This window comes from Cetorhinus maximus, chromosome 20, assembly GCF_964194155.1.
Source record: "Cetorhinus maximus chromosome 20, sCetMax3.hap1.1, whole genome shotgun sequence".
In the NCBI taxonomy this organism is placed as follows: domain Eukaryota; kingdom Metazoa; phylum Chordata; class Chondrichthyes; order Lamniformes; family Cetorhinidae; genus Cetorhinus; species Cetorhinus maximus.
Genome location: NC_135898.1, coordinates 94,885,468 through 94,904,846, shown reverse-complemented (window position 1 = coordinate 94,904,846; position 19,379 = coordinate 94,885,468). Strand labels below are relative to the sequence as shown.

The following is a 19,379-nucleotide window of genomic DNA, read 5'->3' as shown; positions in this document are numbered from 1 at the left end:
TATGGATATCTTGATACTAGCAGTTGACAGCCAACTTATACTGCCCACTTGTTCGTGAAGGCTGCCATTTGTTTTAAACTTTAAATGTTAAGTTGCTGCGTTAATGACTAAAAATCATGTAGATAAAATTGGCAGAGTTAATGTCTATAATTTAATTTGAGGGCTCAGTCCTCTAGTTTTGGCCAGCAAAGCTACAATCTTGAAGCTCAAACTATAATTATATGAAAGTTTCTAATAACAAATCCATATTTAGCACTTTCAAATATATTTACACACATCCACTAGTGGGTCATCTGTGTTCAGCTTAAAAAAAGGGGCCTATTCTTGGGTTGGCACCAAATAAAACCATGAGATCTTCTTTCAATATGCTATTATATATATGGTAATACTTTGGCATTGGTAAACTGGACACCTTCATAAACTAGTGTTTCTTCAGTAACACACATTCATAATTGATATCTAAGTCAAAGGCAAAAGCTTGAAGTCATTGTAATCTTTTAGTAAGGAATTGATCAAGCAGTAAATACTCTATTCCACAATATCGATAGGGTTTTTCTAACTTTTTGTGGCCGTACACTGTTACGTGGCCAACTTATCCCAACCACCCTTCATTTGCTGTAATCTACAAATACTCAGAGGAGATACTTAGCAACATGCAGATACGACCTTAAAGTTTCTGCAGTCAAATTACAAACAGTGATAGGGTCGGGGGGAAAAGAATAAAATGAAGAGATGAAAAATTGTCATTTAGGCTCCTTGTGCCCATTGAATGTTTTAGGGTATCTAGTCATGAAACAGGCTGAACAATGTCTACAAATCTCTTCCCACAGTCAAGGTCACCCAATCACCCTGAATGGCTTTTATACAGAGAAGCAAAAATGGAGGAAAACAAATGACAATTAAAAATTCATTTATAGATCACAATCAGGGAAATGCTGGAAATACACAGATCAGGCAAATTGTTTTTTTCCCTCTATTCTATCATGGGATGTGGGCGTCACTGGAAAGTTCAGTGTTCGTTACCCATCCTAATTACCATTGAACTGAGTGGCTTGCTAGGCCATTTCAGAATGCAGTTAAGAGTCATCCACATTACTGTGGGTTTGGAGTTACATGTAGGCCACACCAGGTAAGGATGGCAGATTTCCTTCCCTAAAGGACATTAATGAATCAGATGGATTTTTACAACAGATCAATGATAGTTTTATGGTCACTATTTGAGGATGGTTTTCAATTCCAGGTGTCATTAATTGAATTTAAATTCCACAAGCTGTCTCATTGGGATTTGAACCCATGTTGTCCCCAGAGCATTAACCTGGGCCTCTGTATTACTAGTTCAATGACATTACCACTACGTCACTGCCTCCCCCTAATTGGCAGAGGTATTGGTTTATCGTGGTAAATTAAATTCAGTTTTAGCACATTGGATTCCACGATTTTTGGGGGGGGAATTTTATTCCACAATTCGATTCAATTTACATTTTTATTATAGAGTTTTAGGATTTTATCATTGTTTTGAGGATTGAGCTCTCCAATTAATTTCACTTTTCTGTGGAAACTATAAAATCAGTAACCTTGGATATGACAATTCAATAAGTTGCCGCAAATTAGCAAATTTAAAAAAATACATATTTAGAAACTCGAGGAGAACCTGTAGAAATGAAGCCCTGGCATTTCAGAGCAAAAAACTATAGTAATAACAACCAAACATAAGCAAGTAAACAGATAATTTAAATTACATAAAGTTGCTGCACCGTTTATTTCAATATGGAGGAAGTAAGAACAGTACACAACAGTAAATAATAAATGTCTCCTTACCTATAGTTTCAGGCAGATCGAGAAGCTCATTATGTTGTAAGTCAAGGTTTGTGATTTGTGTGCAATTGCCAATCTCCTTTGGGAGGTGTTCAAGTTGATTGTGAGCCACATCCAGTGTTATGAGGTTACAAAGTTCACCTGTCAAAAAGAAAAGTATCAAAAATCTAGACATTCAAATTCTTGTATTAATAATTCCGATACTATTTTACCTCGAAACAGATGCACCAAAAATAACCAAGACCAACCTCTCCACAATATCCCCAAAAGACAGGTGCACAATTCCTTAATTACTTACACAGGGTCTTTAACATAATAAACTTCCCAGTGTACTTCAGAGGCTGAAACAGATGTCGAGCAGGAAGAAATGTGATAGTGACCAGAGGCATGGTTGAAGAGGTACATTTAAAAGTGGAGAGTGGCATTGCAAATGGGTTGAGGGAAAGTGCCCGAAGGTAGGATCTCATTAGCAAGACAAAGATGAATCTACTATTGCACATGCAACATAAAAATGTTGAATTTTAGTTACGATAAATCTAAAAAAACTCAGCTTTACACAACCAATTCCTGTTTCCCTAATCCTGATCCAGCAGCCATCTGGTCCACAAAGTTTGCTTCTCAAATTGGCAGAGCCAAAATCTTGAAAATCTGTTGCTCACGAAGACTTGCACCCACTGAAGCCATAAAGTAAAAATAAAAACAAAAAGCTAAAAGCTACTGCGGATGCTGGAAATCCAAAACAAAATAAAAACAGAATTACCTGGAAAAACTCAGCAAGTCTGGCAGCATCGGCGGAGAAGAAATCAGTCAACGTTTCGAGCCCTCATGGCCCTTCAGCAGAACCTGCTGAAGGGCCATGAGGGCTCGAAACGTTGACTGATTTCTTCTCCGCCGATGCTGCCATAAAGTAAAAATCCTGTTAAACCTCAGTCTATGCCAAAGATACCTTCTCCCAGTTATTGTCACTTAAGTGACAGCAAAAAGTAGAACTATTACTTGTCAGTCATTTTAGGAAGATTACATTTAAATGCTGATGCATTATGGAAAGAAATAGCATTCAAGCTGGAATATTTTGTATTTATAACAGTGCTCATGCAAACTGTATTAAAAAAGTTCCAGTCTCTCAATTTGTATTGTATCTCCCCTTATACTATCGATTGAATGCTGGATTTTGCTACAGCTTAATTTATTACAAGCCCAAATGACACAACGCTTTCAGTGTAACTACTAATCACAGATAAGTATGTAGGACTATTTTTAAAGTAGTCACCTTCTTTGAAACTATGGCTAGGCCTTTGCTGGTTTTTCAAGTGGGGATGCACAAAGTTCATTTAACAACTCTGCAGTATTCATCCTCTTGGGATGAAATATCCATAGCACAATGGCTCCCATGCTCCCTATCCAATTCTTTTATGGGACCTGTATGTACAGAAATTGGTTGTCACACTTCCCCATATCACTGCACACCAACATTTGGCACGACTTCCTAACTCTTTGTGGTTGGAAATGGAAAGGCTCTATTCTGAATCTAATCAATACTGTAATCAATTTAGGTTTGACCAGACATTGGAAATAAAAGATGGAAGTATTAATTCGAGTGCATCATTGTTTAAAATTACAAATGATAGTTTTTTTTTAAATATAGGCATGAGCTAAGCTGTCACTGGGAGTAATGCTACCCATTACATAAATGATGCACATACTGATAAATAATACACTTCTGGGGATCTGCATAGTACTGCTTTTCCACTGCACCTCATGGCCATTCAATAAAAGATAGCTTGTCAGCTTATTTTTGGACCAAGTCCTTTACTTATTTTTGTGTTTGCACCCAATCAACCCAAATTGGGTACTTTTACCCTGAGATGGGAGGAAAGAATAAAATGCCCACAATTGTTTGGATTTTAATTTAGTGGTTTAAAAAAAGGATAAGAAAAGTATTTAAAAAGCAAACAACTTCCATGTTGTGTATTTTGGTTATACATTTCATAAACATTAAAATTGAAGATCTTCTGCCCTAGAGTCATTCAAGCTCTTGTGATTACTGTCATTTTAGACGAGGAAGTGAAGGCTCACGTTGTCAGTTCAGTTCACCATAGCCTCAAAGTGCCTTCAGTTTAGTGGCATCTTCATTAAATCAATGATCAATTGCTCCTGGATTCTAATCAAGTCATTGGTAACTAAACAAGTATAAAACTTCAAAAGGAAAATTCAAACCCAGTTCTCCAAGGCTTTTTAATCACAAAAAAACAAATTATTAGAATTTTTTTTATATAATCAGAATTTAGCCAACCTTTGAATTTGGAACTTTATTTTTCTACATTCTAAGGTCATTGACCCAGCATTCCTACTACCAATGCCACTATCAAGTTATCAAGCTTAAGTGACACAAGTTACCTTGCCCAATGTTCTTTCCTCCCCTTCCTATTAAAATAGATCAGGAACCTGACATTAACCGACATCACACTTAAGCAATGGATGAAAATACTGAGGTACTGCCCTCTAATCCTGCTCCATAAAATAATTATTTTCAGAAGGTACACTGTGGTGCTGCATATTTTCAGGCAGAATATAAATCAAATTACTATTCTAGAATGTCATAATGCTTTTAGCATGAATAATTATGTGGACTTGAAATATACAATTTTGAATCTTTCGTTCTGAGGGGGGGGAAGACAAAAAACAGTGCAGATTTATAATCAGTCATTATTCAGTTAATCACTAAATGCACTACATCTTCCAGTCAATCACGATGTATTAATCCTAGACAGATGGAGTATGAACAGTAGGTGGGATTTGGTTTATTTCATGCAAAAAGGTCATTAAGTATTCCAGCTGTTTCTGTATATAGCACAAACCATCAGGCCTGTTGTTTAGAGTCTGTAATTAATAATGTTGATCTTGTTAAAATACAAAATTTGCTATATTCCAATACTTCCAAAACCTTGCAATTCCTACAACCCAATTAAACAAATGTGAAAAGGGATAGTTATATAATATGCCACCAGAAAAGCAGTTTGCAGGAGGGGAAAAATTGTTGGAAGTATCCAGCCCAACTGAAGTTATCATCCACACTATTCATCTCAGCATTTTCCTGAGCCTGTGAACTCAAACCCAAACCTCCATCACTTCATCCTATCTGGACTTGCTTAGCACCCATCCTTACAACCATCCACCGATTCCCAATCCCCTAACACAATGAATTCAAAATCCTCTTTTACAATCCTTTCACCATCATCCCCTCCAGTCTTGTATACCAGTGCACACTTTATTATTAGAATTTTGGCCTGGTTCACCTTCTGCTTCACCTTCAATAGCAGGATTTTCACCCCAACCTTACCCTACATTGTAGGTTTCTCTCTTCCTAAATTCTTTTCCTTTGGTATATTTCATCCTCCCTTCAAAAGTGTCTGGAAAACCTCTTTCCAACGATATCTATTCCTCTAACTCATTTATTACTAATGCTTGGTGTTCATTTTTCTCCTTCGCTTAGCATGTGCTACACTGCAATTGTATGGGGAATTTTGTTTGAACTCTCCATTTAAGTTCCAAATGTAATAGCTTGCCCCTGGCTTATTTTGCCTATTAGAATCTATGCAAACTTTTTTATTTCAGCACATGGTCAGAAGGTTTAGCTTAAACTAATACTGCAGTTCTCAAACAATTAACTAGTTTGTTTGATAAGTTGCTCTACTAGATGGTGTCAGCTAACAGCCTATTCCAGTTACAGCACACAGCAAAAAGTGTAAATTTGCTAACACCTATGTGTAGCTGTGCTTCCTCTAACTCTAAAAATAATATAATACTACAAAAACAGCAATATACAAATGAATAATCCACATTTAACTGGAGGAAAATGAGACACATACAGTCTTACAATTAACAAACTCTATTCAGAAGTACACAGGTCCCTAAGTAACTGCATCAACACAAATATTCCTGCAAAGTGACTGATCTTAAGATAACAAAAATGTATGCAGACAATATCCTCCCTTTCCCCCAGACCACAAGAAACACTAAGCTTCACCCAACTCACAGTAGAAAAGGAAATGAAGTATTGGAAGAAAGCCTAATCTTTGCATAGGTTCATATTTCTCTATGCTCGACATCAAACGTCCTACATAACCACAACCGTGACAAGGAAATCATAATCGTCAAAAGTCTTGGATGTGATAGGACAATAAATTAGGTACAAGGTCCATTCTGCTGACATCAATTACCCAACTGTTTTTGTCCCATTTCAGTGAGTAAAGAATTAAGCTATTCATTAATATGGTTACTGTCTTTGAAAGGATCTCCTTCCACCCAAACCAAAAAAAATAGTAAGCAATTAAAAATTTCCAATAAATAGACGAATTAAATAGTAATGATACACTGCAACTTGCTAACTATGCTTTAACATTTATCCAGAAACCATTGTACTCTTGTGGCCAAGGGTAAGCCACGAGTGCATGCATACATTATATAATACTAGCAGAGACCCCAAAAGTCCAGGCCCTTCCATCCTATATGAGGTGGCAACACCAAAAATTGAAAAGTAAATCAATTATCCTTAACAGAAAAATGTGACATATGCAAAATAGTCATTCTTTGAAAGATACAACGTATCAAGCTGGTTTGCTCCTTGTTTAAATAGACACTCCTGCTTGCAAGTTACATAATTAAGATACCAGGTGAGTTTGAATTGCATTTTACAGACTGATATGATGAATACAGGAATAGGAGTAAGGCCATTCAGTTCCTTAAGCCAGCTTGGCCATTCTATTAGATCATAGCTGTTTTTAAACCCATCTCAACTCTATTTATCCAACTTTGTTCCACTTCTCTAAATGTCCTTAACTGACTAAAATCAATCTCAGTCCTGAAAATTTCAGTTGAGCCAGCATCAATTGTTTGGAGTGGAATGAGAGGGAGGAGAGGTCCAGATTTCCAGTATGCTGTATGTGAAAAGCACTTCCTGATTTCACTCCTAAATTCATTCTTGATCCACTCTACTGCATCCCTTTTCATTAAAAAAAAAACTTTGATTACATCACTAAACTCAAGATAATACAAACCAAGTTTATGCAACCTGTGCTCAAGGTGTAACCTTTTAGCCCCAAAATCATTCTGGTGCAAAATCATTCATTTTGAATGAAAGATAAATGAAAATATTCTTAATGATTTAGAGACTAGATATTGCACAGTAAAATGGTTTACGGTGTCTATATATGAACTTGATGGGCCAATGGCCTCCTGGAACTATTCTATGATTCTATACACATATGGTAAAGCTTTTGAACAGGTACAAAAATCAAAATGGAATGTTGGTCTTTATCTCAAGGGGGTTTGATTACAAAATAGTGAGGAAGTGATGCTTTACAGAGCCTATTGTCAGACCTCACCTGGAGTTCAAAACCGCATTCAGTGTTGGGCTGAAAACTGCAGGAAAGTGGTATTAGCTTTGGAAGGAGTGCAATGGAAGTTCAAAGATAGGAACATGGAAACTCTAGTTTCAATTTGTCTTTGACTGCAGTCAATAATATTTAAAAGAGAAAATTCCTGAACTGGCCTTAAGACTTGTAAAATCTAATCAAGCTTATGCTCAAACTTGAAGCAACCAAAGATGAATCACAATGCTCATATCAGACACAGCTCATGGGAGACGAATAACTAAGTAAAATAGGGATCTCCAAAGGCTATGCAACTTCCAATCCCTAACCAACGAAAGTAAATATGATTTTTTTTTATGAACAACAATTGTAAAGCTAAAGCTAACTGTGTGGCTGCAATGATTCAAATTTGCTGAATTAAAATTCAGCAGCTTATATCTTACATTTTTATTTTAATCTGAATTGATGCTTTAATAGAGTGTTTGACAATGCACTTACATCACCCTCACTTCAGTAGATTCATTCTTAAACAATTTATTAGTGAAAGTTATGCTGCAATGACTATTTACTGTTAAGAGGCACTATGTTTAAACAAGTGGCAGTAGAGTTAATAATGCAATGCCACCAATATCATAAATATGGTACACAATATAACTGGTATTACCATTTTAAATGTTGGTATATTTTCTTCCTCATACGAAGCTTCATCCATACCTGTTCATTTGTAGTTCAATGAATTACCTACTGTTGTAAAAATTCACTACGAATTGACAGAAAATGACAAGATTTTTGGGGGTGCAAGAGCACAATGCAAAAAGTATCCTTCAAAAAAAAGAATATACTTAAACATTGAAGAATTTCCCTAAATTATTGATAGGAATTTAGATTTAATGTCCTCTATTAATGGTATTTTCCCCACAATTCCAATATCTTAGAGATATCTTAACTTGCTTTCCAGTGATTTATTGTTGAGCCTATGGAATGGGATTCAAAGAGAGATATCACACCTGGTTAATGACTAAACTGGTGGATCACTAGAAAAGGGACATTGCAGCATTCGAGTGGAGGTCAACTATTACTAAATCTTCACTTGCATTTACTGAAATAAATGTAAAGCTATAGTCTACAATTCCCAGCATATTTTCAATATTAAGGGTGTAAATGAAGAATCTTGCTAATGTTAGTCATCTGAAATCCAATCTTTGCTCTCAGTAGTTTTTGAAGAAACACATATCGGGAGCACCCTGAAAGGGCATTTTTTAAAAATATTAATTTACAAAGTAACCCCAAAGTAAACATACAAAGAAACACACAACTATCACGTGATATCAAAGAACAAATTTCTTTAAAGAAAGAAAAAACAATGCTGAGTGTTTGGCAGAGATTTACAGGCAGAAATCCATTCTCAGGATTCAGGTGAAGAATGACTCAGGCTTCATTCTTGCAGTTGACTGAATGAAGGCCTTAAGATTGACTGACAGCCTTCCAGCATTATGTAGTCAAAGCATTTCATCATTGTGTAGAGTTTTACACAATTTTCACTTCAGACCATTGGATGTCCATTGTGAGATTGCATCTGTTAACATGATCATCTATTTGCACATAATGACAAGTAAACAAAAATGATTGAACTTGCATTGAGTGTCCGAGGTGTGACTCCGATTTGTATGGCAAAACTGTGCAAAATCAACGTACATAAACAGATCAATAATTAATGAAGCCCTCCAAACAACGCCAACCAGTTATACCACAATAACATTTTCAAATATACCTGCCAAGGAAAAGTCATTAAAATTGTTTTGGATATGCAGGCAACAAACAGAAAACACATACCTATTTCAGCAGGGAGCTGTTTAATTTTGTTCTCACGGATACTCAGCATTGTAAGTTTGGATAGATTTTTGATGTCCTTCTCCACAGTAGTTATACGGTTAAACCGCAGATAGAGAGTGGTGAGGGAAATCAGCTTGTATACTACCGTAGGGATTTCTCGAAGTTTGTTATGCCGCAGGTCAAGCATTCGCAATTTCTTCAAGTTATCAAGAGAGTCAGGCAAACTTGTAAGTGAATTCTCACTTAGTGCCAGGGTGACCAAGTTCACAAGGCAACCCAGTTCTGCTGGCAAACACTGCAATTTGTTACTATACAAATAAAGCTCAGTTAATTGGGTCAATTCCTTGATTGACGTTGGAAGCATGTGAATAGATCTCTTGGCCAAGTCCAAACGCATTGCATTCTCCTCACGACACTTGTTTAACTCTTTAACCACTTCAGCATTACTCGATTTTTTACGTCCTGGTGCTGGATTTGGCCGTTTTATTGTATTGTCCACTTGGAATTGCACGCCTGGTTGTACCCCACTAGATTCTTTTTTACCCTCTTTGGCATCTTTCCCTTTGGTCTTGGATTCTTTCTCTTTACCATCTTTCCCAAAGCCACCAGAAGCCTTTGTATCCCTTTCCCTGTCCTTTCCCAATGAAACTTTAGGGTCCTTCTCTTTGCAGTCTTTTTCTTTTCCTACTGTACTGCTCATTGTAGCTGCAAAGTAAATAGCCAACTCGGTGTTGTTTTAAAAAAAAACACAATGGAGGAAATTCTTATCTTCAAAGGTTAAACAGATCGTATTTAAATTGTTCTAGGAAACCAAGAAAAATGGACCAAGGAGTCTGATATGGTACCAAGCTGCACATTTGTCATTAATGGATATGACCTCCCGTTTTAAACTGGAAAACAGCTGCTGTCCACATGTTGAACATCTCAAGTCTCCCTTTTCAAGTGTGTCAACAGAGGTGTTCCTGCAATAAAAAGATAAAAGATGATTAAAATCTAGGTATCAGCAACAGTACATGAAAACTTATTAAAATTTACAATTTGCAAATTGGGGATCCCGTATTCCAACTGCTTTAATGACCCGCAACATCTTATTTCACGACCTAAAAATCCCAAGAGGTTTTAGGTTTTATTTTATTATTTCATGGGATGTGGGTGTCACTGGCTAGGCCAGCAATTGTTGCCCTTCCCTAATTGCCCATGAACTGAGTGGCTTGCTCAGCCATTGCAGAGGGCAGTGAAGAATCAACCACATTGTGGGAATTTGGAATCACAGATAGGCTAGACCAGGTAATGGCAGATTTCCTTTCCTAAAGTACCCGAGTGAACCAGACAGGTTTTTAATGAGAATTGATGATAGTTTCATGGTCAGCATCACCGAGGCTAGGTTTCAATTCCAGATTTTTTTTATTCATTCACGGGATGTGGCTGGCTGGGTCAGCATTTATTGCCCATCCCCAGTTGCCTTTGAGGTGGTGATGAGCTGCCTCCTAGAACCGCTGCAGTTCATGTATTGCAGGTACACCCAGAGTGCTGTTAGGGAGGGAGTTCCTACACTGTCGCTGGGTCAAAATTCTGGAACGGCGATATATTTCCAAGTCAGGATGGGAGTGACCTGGAGGGGGACTTCCAGGTGGTGGTGTTCCCATTTATCTGCTGCCCTTGTCCTTCTATATAGCAGTGGTCATGGGTTTGGAAGGTGCCTTGGTGACTTCCTGCAGTTCATTTTGTAGATGCTACACACTGTTGCTACTGCACATTGGTGGTAGAGGGAATGAATGTTTGTGGATGTGGTGCCATCAAGCGGGCTGCTTTGTCCTGGATGGTGTCAAGCTTCTTGAGTGTTGTGGGAGCTGCCCTCATCCAGGCAAGGGGAGTATTCCAACACACTCCTGACTTCTGCCTTGTAGATGGTGGACAGGCTTGGTGGAGTCAGGAGGTGAGTTACCCATCGCAGGGTTCCTAGCCTCTAACCTGTTCTTGTAGCTACAGTATTTATATGGCTAGTCCAGTTCAGTTTCTGGTCAATGGTAACCCCCAGGATGTTGATAGTGGGGGATTCAGTGATGGTAATGCCATTGAATGTCAAGGGGCGATGGCTAGATGCTCTCTTGTTGGAGATGCTCATTGCCTGGCACTTGTGTGGCGTGAATGTTACTTGCCACTTGTCAGCCCAAGCCTGGATATTGTCCAGGTCTTGCTGCAATTGGACATGGGCTGCTTCAGCATCTGAGGAGGTGCAAATGGTGAACATAGTGCAATCATCAGCAAACATCCCCACTTCTGACCTGATGATGGAAGGAAGGTCATTGATGAAGCAGCTGAAGATGGTTGCGCCAAGGATACTACCCTGAGGAACTCCTGCAGTGATCCCCTGGAGCTCAGATGACTGACCTCCAGTAACCAGATCCATCTTCCTTTGTGCTAGGTATGACTCGAACCAGCAGAGAGTTTTCCTCCTGATTCCCACTGACTCCAGTTTTGCTAGGGCTCCTTGATGCCACACACAGCCAAATGTGGCCTTGATGTCAAGGGCAGTCACTCTCACCTCAGGAGTTCAGCTCTTTTGTCCATGTTTAAACCAAGGCTGCAATGAGATCAGGAGCTGAGTGGCCCTGGCAGAACCCAAACTGGGCATCAGTGAACTGATTATTGTTAAGCAAGTGCCACTCGATAGAACTGCTGTTGACTCCTTCCATTACTTTACTGGCTATTGACTGATGGGGCAGTAATTGGCAGGATTGGATTTGTTCTGCTTTTTGTGTACAGGACGATTTTCCACATAGCTGGGTAGATGCCAGTGTTGTAGCTGTACTGGAACAGCTTGGATAGGGGCGTGCCAAGTTCTGGAGCACAAGTCTTCAGTACTGTTGCCGAAATATTGTCGGGGCCCATAGCCTTTGCACTATCTAGTGCCTTCAGCTATTTCTTGATATTACGTGGAATGAATCAAATTGGCTGAAGGCTGGCATCTGTGATGCTGGGGACCTCCGGGCGGGAGGGAGATGCATCATCTACTCAGCACTTCTGGCTGAAGATTGTAGCAAATGCCTTATCTTTTGCAATGACGTGCTGGGCTCCCCCATCAGAGGTTGGGGATATTTGTGGAGCCTCCTCCCCCAGAGAGTTGTTTAATTGTCCACCAACAATCACAGCTGGATATGGCAGGACTGCAGAGCTTGCATGTAATCCGTTGGTTGTGGGATCGCTTAGCTCAACTTGTTGCTTGTGCTGTTTGGCATGCAAGTAGTCCTGTGTTATAGCTTCACCAGGTTGACACTATTTTAGGTATGCCCGATGCTGCTCCTGCACTCTTTATTGAACCAGCATTGATCCCCTGGTTTGATGGTAATGGTAGAGTGGGGGATATGCCAGGCCATTAGGTTACAGATTAGTGTTCGAGTACAATTCTGCTGCTACTGATGGCCCACAGCACCTCATGGATTCCCAGTCTTGATTTGCTAAATCTGTTCGAAATCTATCCCATTTAGCACGGTGGTAGTGCCACACAACACAATGGAGGGTATCCTCAATGTGGAGGGGGGAATTTCGTCTCCACAATGACTGTGCAATGGTAACTCCTATTGATACTGTCATGGACAGATGCACCTGTGATAGGCAGGTTGGTGAGATGAGGTTAAGTACGTTTTTCACTCTTGTTGGTTCCCTCACCACCTGCCACAGACCCAGTCTAGCAGCTGTGTCCTTTAGGACTCGGCCAGCATGGTCAGTAGTGGTGCTATAGAGCCACTCTGGGTGATGGACATTGAAGTCCCCCACCCAGAATCCATTCTGCACCCTTGTCGCCCTCAGTGCTTCCTCCAAGTGATGTTCAACATGAAGGAGCACTGATTCATCAGCTGAGGGAGAGCAGTACATGGTAATCAGCAGGAAGTTTCCTTGCCCTCATGAGAGTCCAGAGTCGACGTTGAGGGCTCCCAGGGCAACTCCCTCCCGACTGTATGCCACTGTGCCGCCACCTCTGCTGGGTCTGTCCTGTCAGTGGGACAGGATATGCACAGGGGTGGTAATGGTGGTGTCTGGGACATTATCTTTAAGGTACGATTCCGTGAGGATGACTATGTCAGGCTATTGCTTGACTCATCGGAGACAGCTCTGAATTTTGGCACTAGCCCCCAGAAGTTAGTAAGGACGACTTTGTAGGTTCAACAGGGCGGAGTTTGCCTTTGTTGTTTCCAGTTGATGCCAGATGGTCAGTCCGGTTTTATTCCTTTTTTTGAGATTTTGTAGCGGTTTGATACAATCGAGTGCCTTGCTAGGCCACTCCCAAAGGCATTTAAGAATAAACCACTTTGCTGTGGGTCTGGAGTCATGTGTAGGCCAGAGCAGGTAAGGAAAGCAGATTTCCTTCCCTAAAGGGCATTAGCGAACCAGATGGGTTTTTACAACCATTGACAGTGGTTTCATGGTCATCATTAGGCTTTTAATTCCAGATTTGGATTGAATTTAAATTCCACCAGAGCCATGATGGGTTTTGAATCCGAGCCTCCCTGAGCATTAACCTCTGTCTCTGGATTTTACTAGTCCAGTGACATTACCGCTATGCCACCATCTCCCCATATACTTTTAGAACTAACTATCTGCACTGTTCCTAGTGACTGGACAAAAGTGCCCCAGGTAGAGAGAAAAGGAGGCACAACTGAAGAGAACAGACGGTGAGAATAAAATTAGATTGGCATTGGGGGTGGGTGTGTGTGTGTGTGTGTGTGTGGTAGAGGGGAGTTGGGGGGGGGGGGTCCGTCAATCGAGGTATTCTAGCATACGATGAGATTGTGATCCAGCACAGCATAAAAACGGTATCCTTAGAAAAATAAACAAGCAACGAGGGCAAGTAGATGGGAACAGCTGATGTTTGAATGCCTAAAATCTACTCGTGAACAGTTGCCACAGAAGCAAAATATCTCTGGAGCAACAAGTTTAAACACTTAGATAAAAGCAAAAAACTGCGGATGCTGGAAATCCAAAACAAAAATAAAAATACCTGGAAAAACTCAGCAGGTCTGGCAGCATCTGCGGAGAGGAACACAGTTAACGTTTCGAGTCCGTATGACTATTAGCTCTACCTGTCCCAACCACCCCCCTCTACCAGCTTACATTTCATCTAATTTCTATATGTCTTAGTTCTGTTGAAGAGTCATACGGACTCGAAACGTTAACTGTGTTCCTCTCCGCAGATGCTGCCAGACTTGCTGAGTTTTTCCAGGTATTTTTATTTTTGTTTAAGTTTAAACACTTAATAGATCATACTGGTTCAATATTGCAGCAAGTTATAGCACTTGCCTGCTTATGAAATAAGGAGCTTATGAGAATGAAAGGAGGAAATTGAAAGAGACAAAAGCCCAGAAATACAAAAAGTAACTCGCAATCTTGATGCCAACTCAAAGTCCAAGACTGAGTCAAGAGATAACAGATATTCAGGATTGCAAAGTCCATTACAGGTGCAGATTTTCAGTGTTACATTTCTGCATAGAAAATAATCAAGTACAATTTGACATTATGATACAACCAGCCAATGTGATTCACTGACAACATGAATAAAGCTGTAAATAACAAAAAACAATTTTACCAAATCCATTCTCTCTCCTATTCAAAGGATTCAGTTCTCTCATTGCAGTGTCTGAACTATACCTTGATCATGTAAACACTTTTGAATAAGGTAATCAAAGACTTGCGTGTGGCTCAGTTCATAGCACCCTCGCCTTTGAATCAGAGGGTTGTGGGTTCATGTCCCACTCCCGGAAAACCAAGAACTGTGATTGTACTCAAAGAGTTGCAATCTGTGACTGTTGGTAACTCGAAAGAGTATAAACAAGTCTAACCGACAGCACTCATACCGTTGACGGCTCCACCTCATCTAATGATAGTCATGGCATCAGTGTGTCCTCTCACTTCAAATAGAACTCCTTTGATAAAGTTCTCATTAAGGACCCAGTTTCCTCTTTGGTCCCAAGCATTATTGTGCCCCTTAAGTCTCACAAAAACCAGTCAGCTCAAAGACTTAAATCTTGTCCAAGTACCTGAAAAGATTGTTCCTGCATCCCTGCTGCGCTTTTGGAAAACATGCAAGCTAATATTTTCCAGTCTAATTCTCATCCAGATGTGGTCATATGAAAAATTGGAGCAGAAGTCATATGGTCCCTCACCCCTGCTCAGCCATTCAATACAATCATAGTGATTTTCGGCCTAAACTGCACCTTCCCACTCGCTCCCCATATCCCTCGATTCCCTAAGAGCCCAAAAATCTATCTATCCCAGCCTTAAATATATTTAATGACGTAGGACCCAAACTCTCTGGGGTAGAGAATACCAAAGATTCAAAATACTGAGTAAGAAATTTCTCATCTCAATCCCAAATGATCTTCCCCTTATCCTGGGATAGTGCCCATGTTCTAGACTCCCCAGCCCGGGGTAAAAAACCTCTCCGTGTCGACCTTATCAAGTCCCTTCAAAATCCTGCATGCTTCAATGAAATCACCTTCCATACTTAACTCCAGAGAATATCGATACAGTCTACTTGTCAAAGGGCAGTCCTCTCATCCCAGGCACCAATCTAGTGTATCTTTGTTGTCCCTTCTCCAATCCAAGTATATGCCACCAAAAGTTCCATTCCAACTTATCACATTTCCCTATATTAAAATCAATAAAATTATCTTTGTTCCTTTGAAGTTCCCTCACATTCCTTCTAAACTCCAAATGAGTAATTTTATGCTTTGTCCTCCCTACACCCTTATTGTGCTGAAATGAAGATGCATCTCCCCTACCCGAACTTCATCTTTTCCAGAATCTCAAAACTGTGAAACTCTACATCATCGAACACTAATCTTGAAATTATATGATGCACCAGACCAAAATCATTGTATTCAACAATCATTATATTCCAAGTAGCTGCTAAAATACCCTGCTCGTTTTGCCTGAATGCATTACTAATTTGAACTAATTCTGCAGTCAGCATTCAGGCTGTGCTTTATAGAAGTTTCATGCAAAAATGAAAACAAACAATAAATAATTAACTAAGCTTACTGCAAATAGAAACATTACAACACACTGTTTCCTTTCTTCTATCACTGTCACGCTCTTAAAACACAAACTTGGCATTATACATTGCAACTTCCCGAATCACAGTTTCTTATTCTTTCCAACCCTGTCCACGTCCTGCACTAAGGATTTTGGCCCTTCGCCTTCAAATTAAAAATTGTAAGAAATCATCCCAGGATCAGATTAACACTTTCTGCTCCACACTACTCCTTTTTTGCAACGTTAATACTGTTATGACCCCAGCTGAGGTTACCCCTGGACAAGCCTGATCCCAGAGTGGAACCGAGCTTGATAGATACTAGCTTTTAATTTGTTTGTTTAGATACGTGGAGAGTGGTCACCAAACCAAGTCACCAGAGTCAGTGCTTGAACTTTCAACAAAAGAATAAAACATTTATTTAACAAGAAAAGATGAACTATGTTACAATACTCCTTCACCCACAACTATACCTTTACAGATATATACAGATTTGTAAGGATAACACAAGTTACAAAAACTTTATACTCTAATGTTCACAATAAATACAAAGTAAGGTAACCTGTGGTCAAACACACCACGCTCTGAAACCAAGTAACAGATGCCACGCATCTCTCCTCAGCTTCCCCCCAGACGCTTGTCACACTGTGAGCCAATTAGTCTCACTGAACTCTATGAGGGTTTCCAATCTCCAAGAACTCGCTTTGGAATCTTCTACCAAACCAACGCTTTCTCTCAGACGCCTTCCGCAAGGGTTTGCTTCCAGGGTTTCAAACTCTCCTTCTAATGTTCCTCTCCCCTGGGTCACCTTGTGCATTTAAGCTTTCCTCCATGCACTCTCTCTCACTGATTCAGCTGTCTAACAGTACACCACTGCTTCACATGTCCATAGCAAAGAGTTATAGACCTTCAGCCACCTTTTGGGGCCTTCTAGCCTCTTGCAAACTGTTCTCGCTTTAAATCTTTCTGCAGCTTTTGTGTCTTTAAATCTGAAGCTTGGAGCCTCTCTCTCTGCCCCTCACTCTTAACAGGGCCTGTTCTAGGTTCCAGTCCTTCCTTTGGCTAGAAGGTCTGCTTGGGGCTTTCTCCTGTTCACTCCACTGGATTTTGGTGCCTTATCTTTAGCTTGGGACTGGCTATCTATACCCTTTGCTCCAGTCTCTCCTGGTAGCTATTTTCAAAAACCAACTGAACTCAAACAGCTTCCAAATCAAACTGCTGTTTCTTCTGTGTGTCTGTGGGAGCGGCCTGCCTCTCTAGACCCCTGTCACTAGGCAACAGCCCAGTCTCTCTACTCTTGTTTGTTTAGCTTAGCTGCAAGTCATAAAACTCATATTAGAGATGCAGGCACCTTTTAAAGTGAAACTAAAACTCAGTAAAGCCCACATCCCCTGAATGAATAAAAAAAATTAACCTTTCTTAACACAAATACAGAAATACGAATCAAACTTAAACTTTAAAGCTAAAACTCATTCCTAACACCTACAAATACAACTTACTTAAACTCTCTCTATTTCCTAACACATTACAAGTCACATGTGCAGCTTTGCAATACCAAAATCTGACATTCATTCTCAGCAAAAAGATTTCACATATTTGCTTGAAGGGCACTTGTGCAGTAAATTCTCTTTCCAAACATAGTATGTCCTGCATAGTCAAGGCCAACAGTGACTGCTAGGTATATTATGAAGTTCTATGCCATTTGTTTTTTTTTAAATCTTAAAGACACAAACAGCAAAGCCAAAGTCGCCAATTTGGTCATAACATTTCCCTCACTGGTCCATCCACAATAAAGGAATGGTTTTGTATCAAACTTGTAGATAAATAGTTCAATTATTTCATAAAACTGGTAATGAGTGAGTGAAAAGAACATTTAAAAGCTTGCAAGTATAGCGTTGTGCAGCACAAGTGGGCACTATTCAACTCTACAAACCTGCACTGAAAGAGCTATCCAAATAGTTCCTTTCCTAAACATTAATTTTCTTCTCATTCAAATATTTATCCACTTCCTTTTTAAAAGCCATCATAAATTCTACTTCCATCACTGAAATTTCTGGCTGATCATTCTGTATCACAATAACTTTCTGCATAGAACAATTTCTTCTTCCAATCCCTCCCTTCATTAGTTCAACGGCCTTAAATTCATGCCCTCTGGTTACAGATTCAGACTGTAGAAATTGATATATTCACTTTATGTAAGTCTCCTAACTTTGAACACATCAAACCTAATCAGCCTTTTGCTGTTCTAATGAAAGCAGCACCCCAATTTCTCTAGTCACTCCTCAGAACTCAAACCTCACTTACCTTCCTTAATTTCAGAATAAGGGAAGAGTCACAAGGTGGATTAACATCCTGGGGGCACTGGGGGAAGGCAACAGGAGAAAGCTCCTTGGTTTGATAAAGCAAGTTGCTTTTTAACTTTACAACTTTGACTTGAGGGTTGAACACAAATCAGACCTCCAAACCAACATCAAGTTGATCGCTATTACCAACACCAACCTGCCTGCTGCGCGTTAGGTCATAAAAAGGCACCAAGTACAAAAATTTGTCTTACACGAACATAATTTAAACAAGGCAAATTGACCTATTATTTTAATTATTTGCCCACAGGTGCTCATATACTCCATCATAAACTGCGTTCAAAATCACAAAAAGACTAACTACAGATTACCAAATCCATCACTGGTCAGCTGATTCTTACTACGTATTTAAAAGATTGAAGAACTCAAATTTCATGTCGTATTTGTTGTCAACATTTTCATAAATGGACATAGCAGACACAAAACTTATACATAGATGAAATAGGACAAAGTGATGGAACAGCTGAACTTTCAATAGGTGTCTATTCCATGAACTGTTAAGGCTTAAAATTATGTTTTCCAAACAAATTGATTTGTAATAATTGCAGACATGTTGCAATATAAATATGTCTCCTTTCTCATATGCTTCAACTAATGATGTGCAGGGAAGCTTCTGAAGCTGCAATTCTATTTTCTTGTCCCTGCCATATCCTGACATAAAACTAGTTTTACCCAATTGCAATCAATGAGCAAAAACAAAAGGGTTAATTACTTATGGTTGAATTTTATTATCTTAAAATAGTTCTACAACAAAAAGACTAGAAATCCAAAATATCAAAGAATCGTGAGACTCTGCTTTCACAGTCTGTACTCGTACTGAAAATCAAGATTAAGTGAGCTTTTGCCCTTCTACTCCTCAGGTGGTTTCTGTCCTCCCTGAGCTCGCCCGAGTTAGTGAGATAGGTGTACCGCCCCAGTCAAACTCCCCACCTGTCATTGTCCCCAGAGCGGGTTACATCCAGCCACCTC

At 39.5% G+C, this 19,379-nt stretch overlaps 1 protein-coding gene across 1 annotated transcript in view; it reads right to left on the bottom strand.

The window, feature by feature from the left end:
* The window catches only part of shoc2 (SHOC2 leucine rich repeat scaffold protein), a 117,778-nt gene that overhangs the window by 59,883 nt on the left and 38,516 nt on the right, over window positions 1–19,379 (bottom strand). Inside the window, exons 2-3 of the mRNA XM_078565180.1 lie at window positions 9,021–9,982; window positions 1,819–1,956 (exon numbers count right to left, since the gene is read on the bottom strand). Coding sequence (XP_078421306.1) covers window positions 1,819–1,956; window positions 9,021–9,720 — 838 coding nt within the window. The 5' untranslated portion in view covers window positions 9,721–9,982. The remainder of the gene's footprint in view (window positions 1–1,818; window positions 1,957–9,020; window positions 9,983–19,379) is intronic.